The 19361-nt window shown below is 36.0% G+C and overlaps 1 protein-coding gene across 1 annotated transcript in view; it reads right to left on the reverse strand.

Moving 5' to 3' along the window:
* Positions 1-1214: 1214 nt before the first annotated feature.
* The window catches only part of MRPL3 (mitochondrial ribosomal protein L3), a 29271-nt gene continuing 11124 nt past the window's right edge, over positions 1215-19361 (reverse strand). The window contains exons 7-10 of the mRNA XM_058832690.1: positions 11821-11929; positions 10036-10113; positions 8930-9007; positions 1215-1839 (exon numbers count right to left, since the gene is read on the reverse strand). Coding sequence (XP_058688673.1) covers positions 1690-1839; positions 8930-9007; positions 10036-10113; positions 11821-11929 — 415 coding nt within the window. The 3' untranslated portion in view covers positions 1215-1689. The remainder of the gene's footprint in view (positions 1840-8929; positions 9008-10035; positions 10114-11820; positions 11930-19361) is intronic.

The following is a 19361-nucleotide window of genomic DNA, read 5'->3' on the forward strand; positions in this document are numbered from 1 at the left end:
GTCTAAAAGTAGTTCATTAAATATCCTTAGCCTTTTCTAAGAACAAACTTGTAGGTGCACTTAAAGCATTTGGTGTCATTACACTTATGAACAATTTTGCTCCTAGAAATAAATTCAGCCTGGCTTTCTCCTGCTCAAAGTCCCTTCTTTACTCAGAAGAGCAGAAAACAGAGATAGGAACAATAAGGAAAATTAAAACACCATAAGCCTTCCAATGCCTGATGGAAGAATGGATCTAATGGATGTTTATGTTCCAATCTGAGTTGCACTAGTCTGAGCTCACATCAGCAGATCTTACCCATCTCACTCTGCATCTGCTCTACAGAAAATACTTTGGCACATCAGTCTGCAGTTGAGCTATGAAAGCTCTTGTGTTTGATGTCCAAGCACTCTTGATGAAGATGGAAAAGGTTTCACCTGCACATCTCAGTAAAAATAGAACCTGAATAAAGCAGCACCTCAAAAAATCATACAGCTCACACCCAGCATACATTTCAAAATCAAAACTGCAGAGATTACTCTGACAGAATATTGGCTTCAATAGAAACTTTAAAGCTAAACAAATGGAAGGCAACATTAACTACAGCATTCCCTGGCTGCAGTCATTCCCTAGAGCAACATGATCAGATCACTGGAATTTCACTTTTTATGCCAGGAAAAGTTCTCTTACCAAAGAAACAGGAATTGAAGTACTTTGTTGATTTTCCCCACACTGAAATATTATCTGGTACAGAATTCACCCTAATGTATTTCCATAAACATGTGGCTTCCTTTGAGTTCATAGCCTGGGATGAAGCTGCAAAGATGAGCAGACAGCACTGCCAGGGTATTAATTTAACAGTGTATGCAAATTCTTGAACTACTGCAGGGCTTGTGAGTAAAGTGCTCAGCCAGCACTGACAGTTATGAAGGTACTGTATGTGAGAGGATTTACGGAATCCAAAAAGATCAAACTTATAAATAATAAATCATGCAAAATGAAAAGCAGAAGGGGCATGATCCCAGCTACTATTGAAAGATGGGGTAGAATAGAAAAATGAGCACTATCATAAAGACAAACCCCTCACATTTGGCCTCATTTCTTTGAAATAGCTTTCCTGTAACAGCATAAGAATCCACTACAAATCTGTTGGATATCTGCTTCAACATTAAACAACACAAAGGCAAAAGGAGAGAAAGAGCTCTGGATAAAAGAAGGAAGCAAAACAAGCTCATTCTGCAAAACAGTGCTCATACATTTTCTTGTTTTATTTTGGATTACTATTCATGGATCCCCCCCCACCTCAGATGCCAAGGCAAATTTGGAATCTTTTTCTGATTGATAAGAGTTGCCCAGTATACTTCATATAAAAGAGAAACAGAATTTGTTCACATTCAGAAAATGAACTGGAACCATCTTCAAAACAACAGTTTTTCAGGATTGTGTAGGTTTTCACAGCCTGAGGCAGAAGACAAGAGGTCATTGGAGACTCACAGTTTGGTGTGCTTTACGACCTGTCCCTCAGACTCACCTGTTGCTTTAAGTACAGGTTTGAGACTGACAGTGGGAAATCTGATTACCTGACCAAAATAACAATACCTGAAGTGTTTGAGTCAGTTGGCCAGACTGCAATTCATAGGCTTGCTTTTATACAGCACTGCAATGTACATGAAAAGAACAAAACTGTGTTTTCAAAGATGCAAGGAACATTATGCGAATGTGACAGATGGATCTGTGAACTGGAAAATCTCCTCATCAAAAAGGTCTTCTGGCAGTTCTTCATCTCCATCAGCAAAAAATGTAGGGAATGGAGGGTTTTTATTGCAGTCCTTGTAAGTAGGCAATTTGCTATCTCTGACCTGAAAAGCAGAAGGGGGAGAATACGGTTAATAAATCTTACAGAAGATTTTCAGACAGTGATACACTAGAATTTCAAGAACTCAGCTTGCATGCATAAGAAAAACCTAACAGCATTCACATCCCACTTGTTTAAAGAATTCCATGTATAATCATCAGGTACTTTAACATCAACTCCAGCTATTGAATTTAATATTTTGTACTCATCCTTAAAGAGATTTTAAAAATCAGCAAAATTAAACAAAAAAAAAACCCTAGAATTTGTCATTACAGTGAAGCAAAACCCACTCATGAATTCATTGCTCAATATTTTAAAATGTTATTAAAATAAGGGGTATAGAAGTATAGCCTGTTTGAACAGTGCTTACTTCCCACAGTATGCTCCTACATGACATTCCAAGTTATATTATGCAGTGTAATCACCTCTACAACAAACAAGATATGTGTTTGTATCTGTGATGCAAACTAATTATGGCAACTAATTTTGCAAAGATATGTGCATGTGCTGTATCGAATCCCTCCGGCTATTGCAGAGCTGTTCAGTGACTGCAGAGTTAAACATCTAAAATTCTTCACTCAGAAATCAGTACCTAAGTTTGATGAAGGCAAGCATCTAAGACAGTTCATTTGCAAGAACTGTGGAGCCACAGAGAAATTCCTTTACTGACCTCTCTACATGTGGAAAGATTTAAAATCTAGCCCTTGAAACTCCAATCTCTGAAGAAAATTAGAAGCTAGAATTATCAGCAAAAAGCAGTTTGTCTGCAGTAGCAGATAGAAGGCTGGTATCTCTGAATAAAAAAAAAAAAGAGCTACAGATTCTTAGATTTGATTTAGAATTAAATTCTTCTTTTCTATGTTGTTACATATGGTCTTCCTCCTGAGCTGTAATAATCCCTTTTAGGCACTATAGTAAAGTGGATTAAAAAAAAAAAGTGCAAATAGATTAGACAAAATTTTAGTAGAGAGAAGATAACCTCTTCCTCTTAGTTTTTGGTGGGCTTTTAAAGAACAGGACACTTGTTCTTACTTGGTTGGACAAAGACTTCATTTAGGACAATTCTGATTTATGCCAAAAATTAAATAAAAAAATTTTATGCCCACTGAATGCTGTGTTCTGACAGCACTGTATATACCAAATTCATTGTATATACCAATATTCACTGTATATACCAAATGTATATACCTAATTCAAATTAGTCAAATCTTTCCCGAAGTCCATGAGGATTCCTGCAGATGGCACTAAATAAATCAATGTCAAATAAATTTGACATTCCAATATTTTTTAAGGGCAGGCTTGATAAACAAAAGAAAATCTTTTGCTAATGAGAGGATGAGGGGCTCAACGTGTTGCACTGGTTAGGATGGCTAAGTAGCTTTTCAAGTAGATCATTCCTCTTCTACAGAAGTGTTCTCTATGGCCTTGTGAACTGCCAGACCCGTAGGTTCCAATTTACATTGCATATCTGGATAGAATGAACTGGGCTGGGGTCCAAGTCCACAGACCTTTCCTGAAACAGTTCCAGCACCAGTGAGTTCAGAAGAAACAGTCAGAGAGCTTCAGCAATGCCACCTGAAGGATGGCATCTTCAGAGATGTCCTTCTTTCCCTTCAATATGCTGTGGCTATTTCTTTTACTATATGGAACCACATTTTAATTGCTTCACTGGTTTTCTATTATTTCCCTTGCTAATTTCTGCTTTACTCTCTAATCTTATTACACACCAAAAGATTTCTCTGCCAACAGTAAACACCCCCACGATCCCTACATGTACTAGTACTAGAAAGATTAGAATAAATGATTTTACTTATGATAACTTACTCATTTCATGTATATCTTATTTAAATATTTTTCATGCCTAGTTTTTGTTATTTTCGATTATTTTTATCATGAAATAGAATGCTATATATAGGCTGTGTCACTGCAGGCAGTTCTGGACACCCAGAAAATGAAAGGAATTGAAATGTTTGTTTTCCTTCTATTTTCCTTCCATTTCTTCTTAAAACATTTTCTTATGACAGGATTTAGCAGTAAGACATCAGCTCTTAACTGAAGGTGAACCCAACAGTCTAATCTTAGTCCTGCATTTGTTAACCTAAATGAATTTAAGATTTCTGTCAGGACTTAACATTGTATGAATTACATAAAAATGCCAAGGGGCATTTTGGACATAGTATCTCCAGTGTGATATGGAGAATTCTTAAAACAGTTTTAAGATTCTCATGAAACATCTTCAACAGACCATTGCTGCTCTCAGAGGAGTACAACACTGTTTCATTTTGCCCCTTCCAAACTCCTCAAAAGCTTGACATATTCCAGAAGTACAGGCCACATCTGATGTTAAAATAGTTTCCTTCTGATATGCTCTTTCTTTTGATTGGTATAATTGATGCAGTATTTCTTTGGAGTGGTGTAACTACTGCTCTTTTCCCATCTTTTTATACATTCATAGCTTTCAAATGCAATTTAAAGCAAACAAGTGCTATCTTAGAGCATCGCTACCAAACTAAATGAAACTCTTTCTCCTTGAAATTAAAAAAAGTTGGATAGCATTATTCTATTACCAGGTATTATCATTATCATTCCTATTTAAAGGAAGAACTCAACTTCATTTTACATCTGAAAGTATTGATTAGCAACTAAAACATGGTATGATTTATCTGTCTGCTCAAGAGAATCATTTAATTACTCCCTTTACATTTATGAACGGCCCAGCATACCAAAGATTTCCTGTATCTCTTACAATTCCTGAACAATAATTTCACAGCAGTATAAAGGGGTTCATTGGTGTGCAGCAGCAGCAGCTACACTTGTCTGTATAAGCATGTACACATAAAAGTATAGGTGAACCAGCACAGCTCTTCCTGCTCTCCTACAAACCTTCTGAGAACATCCTTAATAAAGGAGTAAGTTCTCATGCCATGTTACTAAAATCCAGTGAATTTCATCCACAGAAGGAATCAAGCTCACAGTCCAAACTGTTACTGCAATCCATAAAAGCATTTGCTTTGTAACTCACATTATAAATGCTTGGCTTACTCAACTGCTGTGTTAATAGCACTACATATTACAGTACACTATACTACAGATAAATGGTATATAAAGATGATGGTATAACCACTACAGTGTATGACTCTGACAGGTCATTTTATTAAGAAAAATACTAGAGAAAGCTGAAATTGGAGCTGGTTGGGTTTTTGTCACTAAATCTTTAGAACAGTCATAAAGGGTTTTGCACACAGTTAATAAACTGCACTTATGTATGTCCCCTATATTGACAGCCTAATGGGTAGTATAAACAAATACAAACTCAGAAATCTATCACCAAAAAAGGCTTAATGTGGTCTTAAGCATTAAAAACTAATGCTTAAGCTACAATTCACATCTGTAGTTTAACAGGGCTTCAGGCTGTGTTAGCAACCACAGCAAAGAATGCAAGTGATTTGGTAAACATAAAAATATGTTTAAATATAGAAAATTATTAGAAATAAGCTCCTGAGGTGCCATACATCACTTAACTCAGCTTCTCTGTCATTTTTGAAGCTAGACATATAATTGAACCCAAGAATTATATCCATTTCTGACCAGCCTTATTTTGTCTTAAAAAAACAACCCAACCAAACAAAATCCCCCCAGACCTCCACACAACTCTAATGGTCTACAAGATTTGCCAGAATTTCTGCCTTCACTACAAGTGATATACTCAAAGTGATCAACCCCGAATATCCTAAGAAAATCAGGTGCCTTAAAATTAGGGCAAGTATAAAACACTATCAAAGACAAACTATAACATTATAAATTATAATATACTCTATTACCCTCCACTACAGGGCATCCACTAAAAAGGGAGTTAAGTCTTGTGCATATCTCTCAAATGACAAAAGAGAGAACTTCTTGGTGATATACTTGGGAGAGCAATCCAGACCCATAATCTTTAGAATGAGAAAGCTATTACAGATGGTAACAACAGACCCTGAGATCTAAGATACCCCAGAAAGAAACAGGTGTTTCCTGAGGTAGGCAATCTTAATAGACCCAACACACAAACTTACAAATGCTTACTCCACAATGTTATCTTGTAAGAGAAGAGCTCTGTGCATTCCACCACACTGCTGAAGTTTCTTTATTTTATCAGACCTTGCAATTGTGGAAAAAAGCTAAAGTAAGCTTTTTTTATTAGTTTTCCAGTTGGCTAGAAACATTACTGATGTCAATTATTTACCTGCATACTTCAGTGTGCAATATCAAATGAAAGCTGATTCTAATTAAAACCAGAAATCCATCAATCTTAGTATTCTGCAATTTTATTCTGCTGAAAACAAAACTTAAAAAATTTAAGTGCTTCATCTCTGTCTGAATACAGTGCTGATGCACGAAGTTTCCAAAAATACAACATACAAAATAAATATATGCTTTAAAGGTGCACTATGGTTTTAATGGTTACCAAGCAACACAGAGTGGGTACTGAACACAAATGCCTTCCCCTTGGAGGCACACAAAGAGGAAAGCATTACGCAGTATTTCACGCCGGAGCTCAAAGACAGATGGATTCAAATTCCCCAGACATTATTCCTACTTAATTACAGGCAGGTAGTTAGTGCAATGAACAGTAATTAGAACAACTAATATCCCATAATTCTTCTCCTCAACTACAGATTCAAACAAATATACAACAATATATTGGACGTCGAAGTCTATAAGCAAACAAGAAAACATCCCTCAAGAAAGGCATAAGGCAAACGAAAAAAAATACAGATGAGTGCAGCAAGATTAATGGAGAAAAAAATCCCCAGAAACTAGAGAACCAAATAGTATTGCTTTACCTGATTTTATAATTAAAGCCTTCTCTACTCTTCACAGAAAAATTTGAAAAAATAAGGGAAAAAATCAATGTAATGATTCATACAGCTCATGCAAGGAAAAAGCCACAGAATGGATCCACCAGCTCAAGGAATTGGAATGAAATGTTGCTTACTACCTACTGCCTTCAATCTCCAAATAAGACTGGAAGCAATTTTTGGAAACCTATTTCTAAATAGCAATAATACCAACTGCTGTGTCCTTATCTCAAACAGTGTTATATATTATTAAATGTCATGAAAGTTTGAGTCTTGAGCACTTTGGTCAACTTTCATATAATCTATTATCTTAAGCAAGGAGCTCTACAGGAAGAAAAGCCTCATTCTTCCCATGTATGTTCTTCTCTAAGCAGAGTGTGCAGTGTTTGATCAGCAAGGGAAGAATGATTTGTTTGAAAGAGATCATGGTGTACATAAGAACCTGGAGCTTTGTTTTTAAAAACAATTTATAATACAGGTGTGTAATAAACGTTTATTTTCCTAACTCACTTAAAATCAGAAATAAAAATTAGTTTATTGAGTCTAGTTAGATGAAAGTTATAATCTGGTAAAAAACAGGTACTGTATTCAGTCTCAGCAGCTTCATAAGATGTTGCATTCTTACAGATAAAACATGTGAGATGTGTACCTGCTTTGCCGCCAAGTGTGGATTTTAACAGCATGACTAGGATAACAAGATGCACAATCTTTTTCAGCAATTAACTCTTGCTCAAGCAAACAATTAAGATCAAAGAATACAGTCTGGGCATCAAACATTTCTCAATTTTTCAGCTATATTATGCTGTTTGCATGCATACATTATAATTTAAAACTAACATCTTAAAATAAATTCCCAGTTAATTAAATTTCAGACTGACATAGAGCAACCAAGTTCAGGTTCATGCCTCAGGATTAGAAAAAAATACTTTGAACACAATTAAGAAAAGGTAATTCAGTCCAATATACAGATGAAAAGCCAGCCAAACTACACTCTTAATTCTATGTCACGCCCAATAATTTTGCAGAAGTTGTCCTGAAAACTACTTTTTGTGGACATCTCTTAAGCAATTTTCACTATATTGGAAGCGAAATGTGCAATGAATTCCCCAGGCTTGGGCTGGACATTAAAACAGAAATAGTTTAGAGATACTTTGCCCAGGAAAAAAGGCCTTATTTGCAGTGAGAGAAATATAATTTTTCTATGGTAAAACACCTATTTGAAAGCAAGGTTGCTGTATGTAAGGCCCAGTAGCTGTAGAGTTCTGCTCCACAACTAAGAGACAAAAAACCAGATGTCCACAGTAAAATAGAAGATAATAAACTATTTGAAAACATCTGAATTTGATGAACTCTGCAACTTTTCAAGTCCTGAACCATTTAAATCCCTGCAATACCTCTGAGGATTTACAACTGTCAGATACACAGGTATAAGCATACCAAACTTTTTATAGTCCTTCATAGCAAAGACATTTGATACCCTGCACTCTATTCAGTCAGAAAGAACTTCCTCCAAGTCAATGGTGTTTGCAGGTGTGTAGAATATACCTAATTAGAAAGAAAAATCTACTTTGAAAACTACCCTTAAAAAGCACTTTTCTCACATTGATGTGAATTATTCACATCATAAGAACACTTATTAGACTCTTCATTGTTTCAAGACTGCCTATGGAAAACTGAAACAACCTCCAGAAAATTTGAAATTAATCCTGTAGATTGCCACAGAAAATACTACTGCCACATTTATACTGATTCCAAAGGTAACTCAGATCTTTATTGTGAGCTGCAGCTGTCTCCGCCTGTACCTCAACTGCTTCTTGGAAAGCCAACTGCTATAGGAATGCTTTAAATAACCTCTAAAGCAGGACTTGCTGTGTATGTCTGTTCATTAATACAACACTTAAATAACATTGGAAACGTTGTAACGTGTGGAAATCTCACCACCATGTTACAGGCTCATATTAGCATTCAAAGGGGATGGACATAGCCTGGAGACACTTATCACAGGGCTCAGCAACTGTGCTGGTGTGTCATAAGGTACATGGGTGCAAATCTAAGAAGGAGCCATATAAAGTGCCCACTGCCCCTGCTGACCACACTCTTTTAACAGAACAGATTCCACTGCCCTTTAATTCAACAGTACAAGATTTGTCAGAAGAAATGAAAATTGCATCCTACCAGTGCCTTTCCATTTGTAAATTGATTCATAGAGTGCTTAGGAGTCACTAATACCAGTATTGAAACTAGCAAACGTACCTTCACCATACAATTGGTGTGTCCTGGAACAGATCCATTTACATAAATAATGTCATGTTTTGTATTGATCCTCCACACCTAGGAGACAGAAACAAAAAAATCAGACACTGAGTCCTATTTAGAGATTATTCCCAGTTTTATAAACAGTAGTCCAGCAAAGCTCAAATTGAGTAATTGACTGTGATAATCTGGGAAAGAAAAATGTTCTGCACAGGCCTAAACTTGCTACAAAATTCATTCACATGCCACTCTGGGTGAAAAGCCTCCTAATGCAAGAGGCTGAAACAGTTTTAAAGGGCTGTATCTGGCAAAGGAACTCTTTGTTCAGTGTAACACTAACCAAAGCTCCTAGGTCTCTTCCCTCTAACAGCAACACATTGAAAAACATTAAAAACATCACAGGTGACAAAGTAAAACAAATGTCCTCATGAAAATGTTTCTGCGACCATATGTTAATTTCTTAATCAGGTGCTTCACTGAATGCACGCATTTTCTGTTACAAAAAATTAGTTGTAGTAAACTGAGACCAACAACTGCACCTTTTGGCAAACTAGAGGTCAATATGCTTTTCCTTCAAACTGCAGAGGATGCCTTGAGAGACAGAGTAGTTTTAATAGCCCAGGATCTGTGGTAGCTATGTACAAATCAGAATCGGGACAGAAACTATAACTCCCTTTTCACATATAAAAGTGAAAAGCCATGATCAAGTTAGAGCTTCAAACAACTCAGATTTGGGCTGGGTATGAACCAATGAATAGTTTATGTATGAACAACAGAATAGTCATGGAGATATTAACTGAAGTCACCAAAAGCCTGACTGTTCTTCCTCTTCAAAGGCAGAAGTCAAGGGACATAGTGAAAAACACACTGGATGTAGAAATATCACCTGAAATCCCAGTTCCCAGGGTACCACAAACACAAAAGATGTTCAGATAAGTTATTTGTAACCCACGAGAAAGCAAGACAACACATTTGCTGCTCTGGTCCTTCCAGCTTGCTTACTTCAAGATGCTGCTGTCTGGATTCTGGCAGAGATGACGGAGAGGACATCACTGCTTGGCAATGCCATCACCTTATACACACACACAGGTATACCCAGAACTCACCTTTAATCCAAAAGATGTCCTGTAGATGTTACCCATTTTACCAGGCATTTTCTTCCCACGATAAACTTTGGAAGCTTTCTAGACAAGAACAAGGCCAAAACCACCATGTTAACTGCAAGAGGTACACTTACAAACTCAAGAGGTGCACCAGAGAAAATATGCCGGTATTTCCAAGGCTGAAAATATATAATATCAAAAAAATGTAATCCTGATAAGCATTTTAAATACCTCCTGCTAGAGGTTAGGTTCTAGTCTACATGTGTTCTGAAATATTTGACCACAACCACAACATTTTTTTTTATAAATATATATACACACGCACTGTAGCTTCTTTCCTTCCCTAATCAAAAAGTTTTTACACTGATGTCAATCAGATCTTTCAAAATCCATGTATTCTTGAGAATGGAAGTTTTAATTCCATTACCCAGTATTCCTTAGTTTCTGTACCCCATTTTTGATTGGCTGGGCATAAACTGGACAACGAAGGTGGGGAAAATAAGGCAGGAATAAGTACAATAACTTTTAATTCTACATTGTTATCAAGGGATTTGTATCCTGCATCTCTGTTATTCATTAACAATGTCTCTTGGGAATTTTTCTTAATTCTTGTGAAAATCACGATTTCAGGAAATCAGTTGCAATGCAGTTCTAGGAAGAGGACTCTCTACTGAACAGTCCTGGATTACAAAATTGTCTGAGATAGCCAATCATAAATGGGACAGTACTATCAAGGAATTATTTTTGCCCTGTTGCATCCTTTCACTTTGTTTTGTTCCCATCATACCTATTTCCAATACCACTTTTCATTCTATATACTTTGTGAAATTACATGCAACATTACTGCCTAAGAAATTCTAATTTAAAGAAAAGATGGGTTATTTTTTTAATGACAAATACCATCTGCTAAAATAGTGTTTAGTGTTCAAATATTTACATTCTTCAGTGAAAACAAGTGTCAGGTGTAGAATTCTTTTTCTAGCTGAAACTGAGGATTATAAATCAGTAACACATGCTTTTACACTCTCAGTTACTCAAACTTCATTGACTGTTGCCTTTTTGCTTTTACTATTCTCTTGAGCATTATTAATCCTTTTTTATATTTTAATTTCTCTAAGAAATTTTTGGACAGTACATATTCAGTACTATGACTCAGTTGATCTTAATTAGTTTGCAAAAAATTCCTCTTAATTCAGTCTAAATATTGTACAGCCTTCATAAGACAAAGTCTAAAATTAACCTGCTCAAAGAGCTTTTATACTAGTATTATTTATAGCTTGAAATGTAAAAACATGACTCTGTACTCTGCTTAGAAATGCATAGAGGCTTACACACTTTTGGGAATAATTCCCTACTAAATTATGGGGATCAGTTTATTAAGCAGCTACACATGCCAGGCAAGGCGATAAAAGGAACCAGGGTTCCAAAGAACAGTACAATATCTGCAGTATAAAATAACAGGCAAATCCTTTCCAATCTATAAATGCCATGATAAAAGCTTCTTAGAACTCTCTTTGAAGTATTAAGACTATTCCTCTCACTGTATTACAAAATACGCCAAGTAGCTCAGTTAAAATATGTGCATTTACCAGAAATACAGAATATTCATAAACTGAGGTGTAAGAGAACAGCATTGCTCCTCATACAGGTTTCTGAACTTCCTTTGCTGCTGGGATTCCCTGCTAGCACAGAGTAAATGTGGCAGCCAGTTACTGTACATTTTTTCTGTTTTAGTAAGCTGTTCTAAAAACACTGAAGAATGTTTTAATGGGAAATGAGAATCCTCACGTTGGTAGATATTGCTCCAGGTCGTCTGTGAGTTTTTGTTTGGCCATGGCTTGCAGGCTGCCCTTTAAATCCCCACCTTTTCACGACACCTTGAAATCCTTTACCAATTCTGAAAACAAAAATAATTAAGAGACAAACCTGGGTTAGTCAGACATAAAGCTTCTAGCCACAACCAACAATTTCAGTCAGGTTCATGGTTTTTTTACCTTTAACAACACTCAGGTTAGGGAAGAATATATTTAAATAAAGTCTGTATTTTATACCATAAAAATATTTTAGCACAATGCTTAAAGATTGCTTTACAGAATAAGAAGCACTAGAAGAGAGTCAAATAGGCAAGAAGACTAACATAAAATGCTCCTTGCTGTGACTGTCCTCAATAAAAATTACCATAATGAATCTGTTACCAAGTGAGCACCAGAACAAACAAACAAAAACCCAGACAAAACCCCAAATAATACCATATACCACAATTTAATGTCAGGCCTAAGCACTGAGAGAGGAAAGAGATTGACTACTCAGAAGGAACATCTCTTTTCCATACTACGACAAACTCATCTCTTGAGAGCAGCTTTGTGTATAGTGACATGTAATTCCCTTGATCCGTACTCATCCAACAAGTAGGATCTAAAGCACAATACCAAATAAAATATATTTTGAGAGTCCATGTCCTTCATCTTTGAGCCACATGACAGCATTACTGGCTTTGGAATTCTCTATTTACTGCAGGGACAGACTCAATAGGAAAAATCACCTTACCACTGCACAAAGGAAAAGCCAAATAAAGTCTGTGTTAAACTGGCATTGTCTGTGTCCAAAAGGAGAAGTCTGACCACAGTGTTTATGGCTGCACTGATTATTAAATTTAACCTGAAATTGGCTCAGCTGGTCAGAGTGTGGTGCTACTAATGCCAAGGTTGTGGGCTCCATCCCTTTAAGGGCCTTTCACTTAAAGAGCTGGACCCTGTGATCCTTGTGGGTCCCTTCCAACTTAGACTATCCTGTGAATCTATGATTTTGCAAGAGAATCCTTTTCCTCCAATTTGCAGAAATACTTTCTCTGTTAATGCACTTCACATTAAAAATAAATATATATACACACACATATATATATGCACTTTGCATCTAAAATAAAGCTGGGTATGAGCATGCACAGAACATGCTTTGTGCAGCAACTGCACTTGGCTGACTCCCTGCTCAGCATGCCACTGAAATGAAAAACTAGAGAACACACAAACACAGAGAACACCAACACTACTGAAAACTAGATTCATTCCTCTTCCCACTTGATTCAATTATCCTGTAACTGCTGTCCTGGTTGCCTTGAACACATCAAACCAGAGTCAAAAATAGCCATAAAGAAAGACTCTCTAAAGCTACAGAACTGTAAGGGAACATGAGCTGTGCAACCATGGTGTCAGTCTCCTGGTCTCCCCCTTCCCTAGTCAGAACCCACAGGTCAATCCCAGTTAAATTTAGCAAAGAAACACATGTAATTGCTTAAATAAAAAGTTATTGCTTAGAAGCTCCTGACTATTTCTTGCTCCTTACCTACAGCTAAGGAAAACCTAAAGTTTAATTAGTGATATCTTCCTTTGACCTGCTGGCTGGCCAGTCATGCAAGTGGTTGTCACCAGCAAGACAAATCCTTCCAGGCCAGCAGACAGTGGTGGGACATGAGGACATGAAGGGGGTTAGGGCCATGAGAGGAAGCTGAAGGAAGGTACCTGTGGAAGGAAGGACCTGTGGGATCAGGAACACAAGACAGGAATCCCAAGGATGCAAGGCTTTGTAACACCACTTTTGGATAGAATTGGCTTATTTTAAAAGCTCACAGTAGTAAACAGCAATAGTTGTAAAAAATGGTTTGAAAAATACACTTTAAGAGAGGCTCAAAACTTGTGTTTTTCTGTTTTTGTACTGCTAGGGAGCAGTAACTATGAAATACATGCAGAAACTAAGCTATAGGGAAACTCACATCTGTTCTGCCAAAATGCAATTTTTTTATTTTAAAGTACCTATTACTGGCTATGTTTTTTAAGCAGATTACTTCTGGCATCTCTAGCTGGAAGATGGACTTAGCAAAGTCTCCAAAATCAACTGCAAGAGGGTGGCAGCTGTGCAGTCAACAGAGCGAGCAGACAAATTCTCTCTTTAAATGATGAGGCATGATAAATTCTTTAGCTGTAGAAATGCCCCTGCAATTCAGAGAAACCTACACAACTATAGAAAGCCACCATTTCAAAAGTAAGCTCTACTGTCAAACTTAGCCAAGAAGAATAAATCTCTGATGTCATGAAACCACTTCAACATTTCATTCAGCTTACTCATTTTTAACATGACCAATTTAGAATACTGTCAAATTGTGCTTTAAAAAATTGAAAACATAAATACTTAATACATGCAAGAGATGTATTTTTAAAAAGAGTTTAGTACATCAAATATTATAAGATATCTTCCAAAAAAAGTGATTACATCACATGACAGAGTTGCTAGTGTTTAATGATTCATGCAGTAGAGAATGCTTGGTTGCTTTTTGGTTCTTCCAATTACACACACATTTTCTGTGAATGAAGACTCAGATTTTACAATACTGAAGCCACAGGAAATGTATAGAAAGTGTGATCAAACTAAAAAATGAGCACTCTGGTAAACCTGAAAGCTCTCTTGCATCTGTTGATCTGGAATATGAAAACAAATCTTCAGCCTCTGAAATATTCTGAAGTCAAGGGAAGATATCATAATGCTGAAATTAAGAGTATTTTATAATGTACAATGCCTTACTATCTATCCAGGTTTTTTCATCATGCTACTTCAATAATGTTTCCAATTAGTTTCATTTTTTATTTGTTCAATTACCTACAAGGACACTACCTTATGACCTTCTGACATTAATTTCCTATTTAATATGACACAGCCATCATGATTAAAATAATTAAATAAGAAACAGCTGTAGCTTTTTTTTCATTTTGGAGTTTTTTACTTTAAAAAGGAATAAATGATGCGTAATTTTTTTAAACACATGTCAAGAAGACAAACAATTACAGTGTATATTTCTTATTTAATTCATGCTCTATATGAAATAAAGCTGGAACGAGAGTAAGAACAGAATAAGATTATCTAAACTGAATGTAAAGTTTAAAATAAAGAAAGGAACTACTAGCATTTGGTTTATAATAAAATTTGGAACTAGTCAACTAGGCAGTTAGTAGCTCAGCCAATATACTTCAAGCATTCTAAAAAACAGTGTTTTTCCAGCCTAAGTTGATGTAAATAAGATCTGTTTTCAGACAAGTGGCGGATTTCTTCATTATATGCAAATAAAATATGATGAGTACATTTTCCATGACCCACAATTTATCTGTATTTCTAATGCATTTTGATACATTATATGATGATTTTACATTCATCCAACGGCATGAAATGCGACATGCTTTTGAAACTAATATCTATCTTATATAAACAAGGAAGAGAACTTAAGATGCATGCTGTTCAAGACATATTATGGAAAATCAGAGAAGAGTTTAAACAGTGTATTGTACAGGTTTCTTGATTTTTTTACTCTGACAAAAATAATGAATATCATATAAGATTATACTCTTGTTGATTTTTGAACAGGCATCAGGTGTCAGCTATTAAAATCATTAATTTCAAATTGCTTAATTGCTCACTTTGCCCTTCTTAAAAATTACTAGGTGTGAATACATTCAGCAAGTATCACCAATAAAAGAAAAATAACTACTGAAACTCAATCTAAGCCAGTCGAAATTTTCCAAAAACATTAAGGTCTGTCAAAGCAGGACGTTAATCCAGTACTATATAGTAATTTAGCAAAGTAACTCAAATCTACTCAGAAAGAATCAAGCTTGCTACAGTATCTGAAATATGACAGCCAACAACCTACACTGAAGTACAATGTTTGACATCCTACTTATCCTGTTGTGATATCATGCTAAAACACCTTCTACGCGTTGCCTTGCTTTGAATCAAGGGCTATACATTTTTAATGTTCTAACAGTAACATTAGACAGCATATCTGTCGTGGTTTTAAGCTAGTAATAAAAACTTATTTATTTTTTGCTAGAGATATGGATTAAAATAAGAGCAAAACAGGCTTAAAACTTAAAGGAATAAAGACAGTTTATTAACAAACTACTAGAATAAAAATACCAAAATAAACTTTCAGAGAACCCTTTTACTTTTCACTACTTGATCATTTCTTTGTACACATAACAACATAGAGACAAAAAAAAGTTTTACAATCTTGGTGGTCAAAAACAGTTTCAATTTTAGAGTCTTTTCATCAGTCCCCATAGAGAAACAGAAGTCTCTTTCTGCTAATCCATGGAGTTTCTAGAGTCCACTCCTCCCATCTCACACCACTCTGAGGTGTGCAATGGGTCAAATTGAATCTAGGGATGCTATTTTTAAGGATAAGTGATTCAAAGCAGAAATCTTTTTCAGTTGTCCCTGTGAGCCCTCCTGGAAAACAGCCATCTCCCTGGCTCCTTTAAGGCTTTAAAATCTTCACTTCACTCGCAAGTTCCAGCAACTCACAGGATCATAATCATTTTCCTTTTCTTTAAAGTCCACACTTTGAATACTCTATTCCTCCCATACTCTAGCCATGAATTAAAGGAGTCTTTAAACTACTGTCCATCTCCATAGCTGCAACAGAAAGACTTTTCAGCAACAAGCATCTTCTTTTTCTCTCTTTCTTATTTAAACTTAACTCTTTTCTTCACTGTTTCTGGTAGGTTTATGATGCCTTACATGTTAATTGTCTCTCTTTCTCTGTTTGTTCTAAGAAAAAGGAGTAATCTGTTGTTTATTTAGGTAATAAAGGAGTTAAAAGAAGAAAGCTACAAAAGTTCATAGTGTCCGGTTTCAGTCTAGCAACAGACTTTGAAAACTAAACAAAACTGCTAAACTGCTTTTCTCTCCTCCCCCCCCTCCCTGCGGCCTTGTCCCGGGCCTGGGAGGGGGGGGGAAAAAGCCAAGACGGAGCTTGTTACCTCTCGAAAGCCGGAAACAAAAAGAGAACGAGACAGCTCTGAGTGTACTTCTTAAGGGAGTGTTTACAAGTTGAATTCACTTTTTAATGGTCAGATCTGCTGTCAATTCTTGAAATGACTGATAATTGGTCAGGAAGAAAAACTCCCATCAGTCACTAGTAGCTTCAACTTCCCTTTTTTTTTAACTCGGTTTTAAAGGTGAAGCTAACCTACGACAATATCTGAACACAAAATCCCACATGCATGAGCCTTATAAAACTAGATATGAAATGTACAATATCCCTGCTCTTCAACAGATGCAATTCAGTGACTTAGTTTACTTGGTTCACTGAGCAAAGCATTACCTGATTTCCAGAAATTAATCACATGGAGCAATGATGATATGAAAAACTAAGACACGCAGGAGTTAAATAAAAGGGAAATAATCTTTCTATATAGCTAAAAATAGAGTTTAATTACAGCTGTTCTGGACTCACCTGCAGGAAACCAGGTGCTGAGGTCAACCACCTAATTTTGTACAAAGCCTAATTTTCCAGGTTTGATACAAGTAAAATGCCAGTACCTAATGAAAGAACTTTCATTTAGAAAGCTACTGGAATAAACCACTCTAATTAAGCAACAATTTATTTTGCTAGTAACTCTTCAAATGTAGTGAATTTAAAAAAGCATTATTTTGATGCTGCAGAGGAAAAGTATTCCAGCTACTTAAATAACTTTGGGCAAATGGAGAGTTCATATTCAGGCTCAGATTACACCGTTAATCGAGCGAAACTTAAATTAACCATAAACACTTCAGACTCACCACTCAACTCTAGCCCATTTCCAACAAAACTACTGTCAGCCTTTTCTTGAGAGTGACAACATTTCTGATGTTCCTTACCACCCCCACAGAAAAGAATTTCTTCCTAATATCTAATCTAAACTTAGTGTCACTTTGAAGCCATTTGTCCTGTCACCACATGCTTTTGTAAAATAGCCTTTCTCCACCTTTCCGACAGGCTCCCTTCAGGTACTGGAAGGCTGCAATTAGGTCACCCTGACACCCTGAAGCCTTCTCTTCTCTAGGCTGAACAATCCCAAATCCCTTAGCCTTTCCTCACAGGGGAGGTGCTCCATCCCTAGAAGGGAGCACAGAGTTGGATGCAGTACCCAAGGTGGGGTCACAGAGCTGCAGCCTGTGAGAGAAGTGTTTCTGGATGGTGTTGTGCGTTTTAGCTCCAAGCTCAGCAGGACTAAACTTAAGGACTGAGCTTTTAAATTGCCAAAAATAAGTATTGAGGAAAATATTTCAGCACTATAGAAGAGTGACAGCATGCCGACATACTGCCTACTCTCCATGCTCTAAAAGCCACTCATACCATACTGAACAATTATAAGATTTCAAAAAAACCAAAGTGCATACATAAATCTTTAACCGAACTCCCTCATTCCTGTGAAAGTGTTTTTCTTTACAGAGGTATAAATGAATCAAAACACTTCAAAAGACTTTAACAAAAACATTTGTAGGGAAGATTAAAAGAAGACAGTCATAAAAAACTCCCCTACATTTTGGTAACCAAATGAAGAGGCTAACCCAAGACTTCTGAAATTAAGTTTGAAGTTTGCTTATTTATAAGGAGTTATTTTTTATTTACATTTTGGCAGAAGGAAGCATACAAAAAATACCTTTTGTATCATCATCTGAACAATTATAAGTTGGTAAAAAATTAAAATATCCTTTATATTCCACTGTATTATCCCCTCATTGAGGCGACATTAATTTTCTTTCTTTCTTTTTTTAGGACTCATTACAATTCATCATGCTATTATCAACAGCACTGCTATTTTCATCCATATGATTTCTAATATTGTACACTCTGGCATTTCCTTCAATTAAAGCAAAATTACTGTCAAACTCAAAAATGTAAAATACATGTTCATGTAAATATATTTCTAAAAACTTTACTTGACAGCATGTTTTTAGGAATTACTGTTTTTCAAGTCCATAATGGTTTGAATCAGAAAGATCCAGGTCCTTCCTCCAAGTCCTCCCCCAAGCTGGATGGGACTTTACTGGATCAAATTGTTTGGAAAAAAGTAAAAGAATAGAAGAAAAACTGAAATGTAGTAATGTAACTTAATTCTTGTCCAAGAAGTACGGGAATATGATAAATGAAGCATTCCAAAGAAGTAGAAATCAGAATGTGAGTGAACCACAGAAAAAGGTTACATTTTTTTTATATAGAAAGACTGGAATGATTAGAGAACCACACTGACAGAAAACCCATTTCACCTTTCTGTTTAGTTAAAGAATGTTTCCTTCACCTTTACAGAAGGATTACAAGAAATATGCTACCACATTAGCAGTACATACACACAGCCAATTTCTGAAATGGGATAATACAAATATCTGGAGAAAACATATAAGAAATACTGAATTACAATCTAGGGTGGATTCACTGAACAGGACCAAGATCCCAGTCTATTTTTAGCTTCCTAGTATTTTCAAATACTAAAAGCAAGATACAAATCAATACCCTGTAGCTG

Source organism: Poecile atricapillus, chromosome 2 (assembly GCF_030490865.1).
Source record: "Poecile atricapillus isolate bPoeAtr1 chromosome 2, bPoeAtr1.hap1, whole genome shotgun sequence".
Classification (NCBI taxonomy): domain Eukaryota; kingdom Metazoa; phylum Chordata; class Aves; order Passeriformes; family Paridae; genus Poecile; species Poecile atricapillus.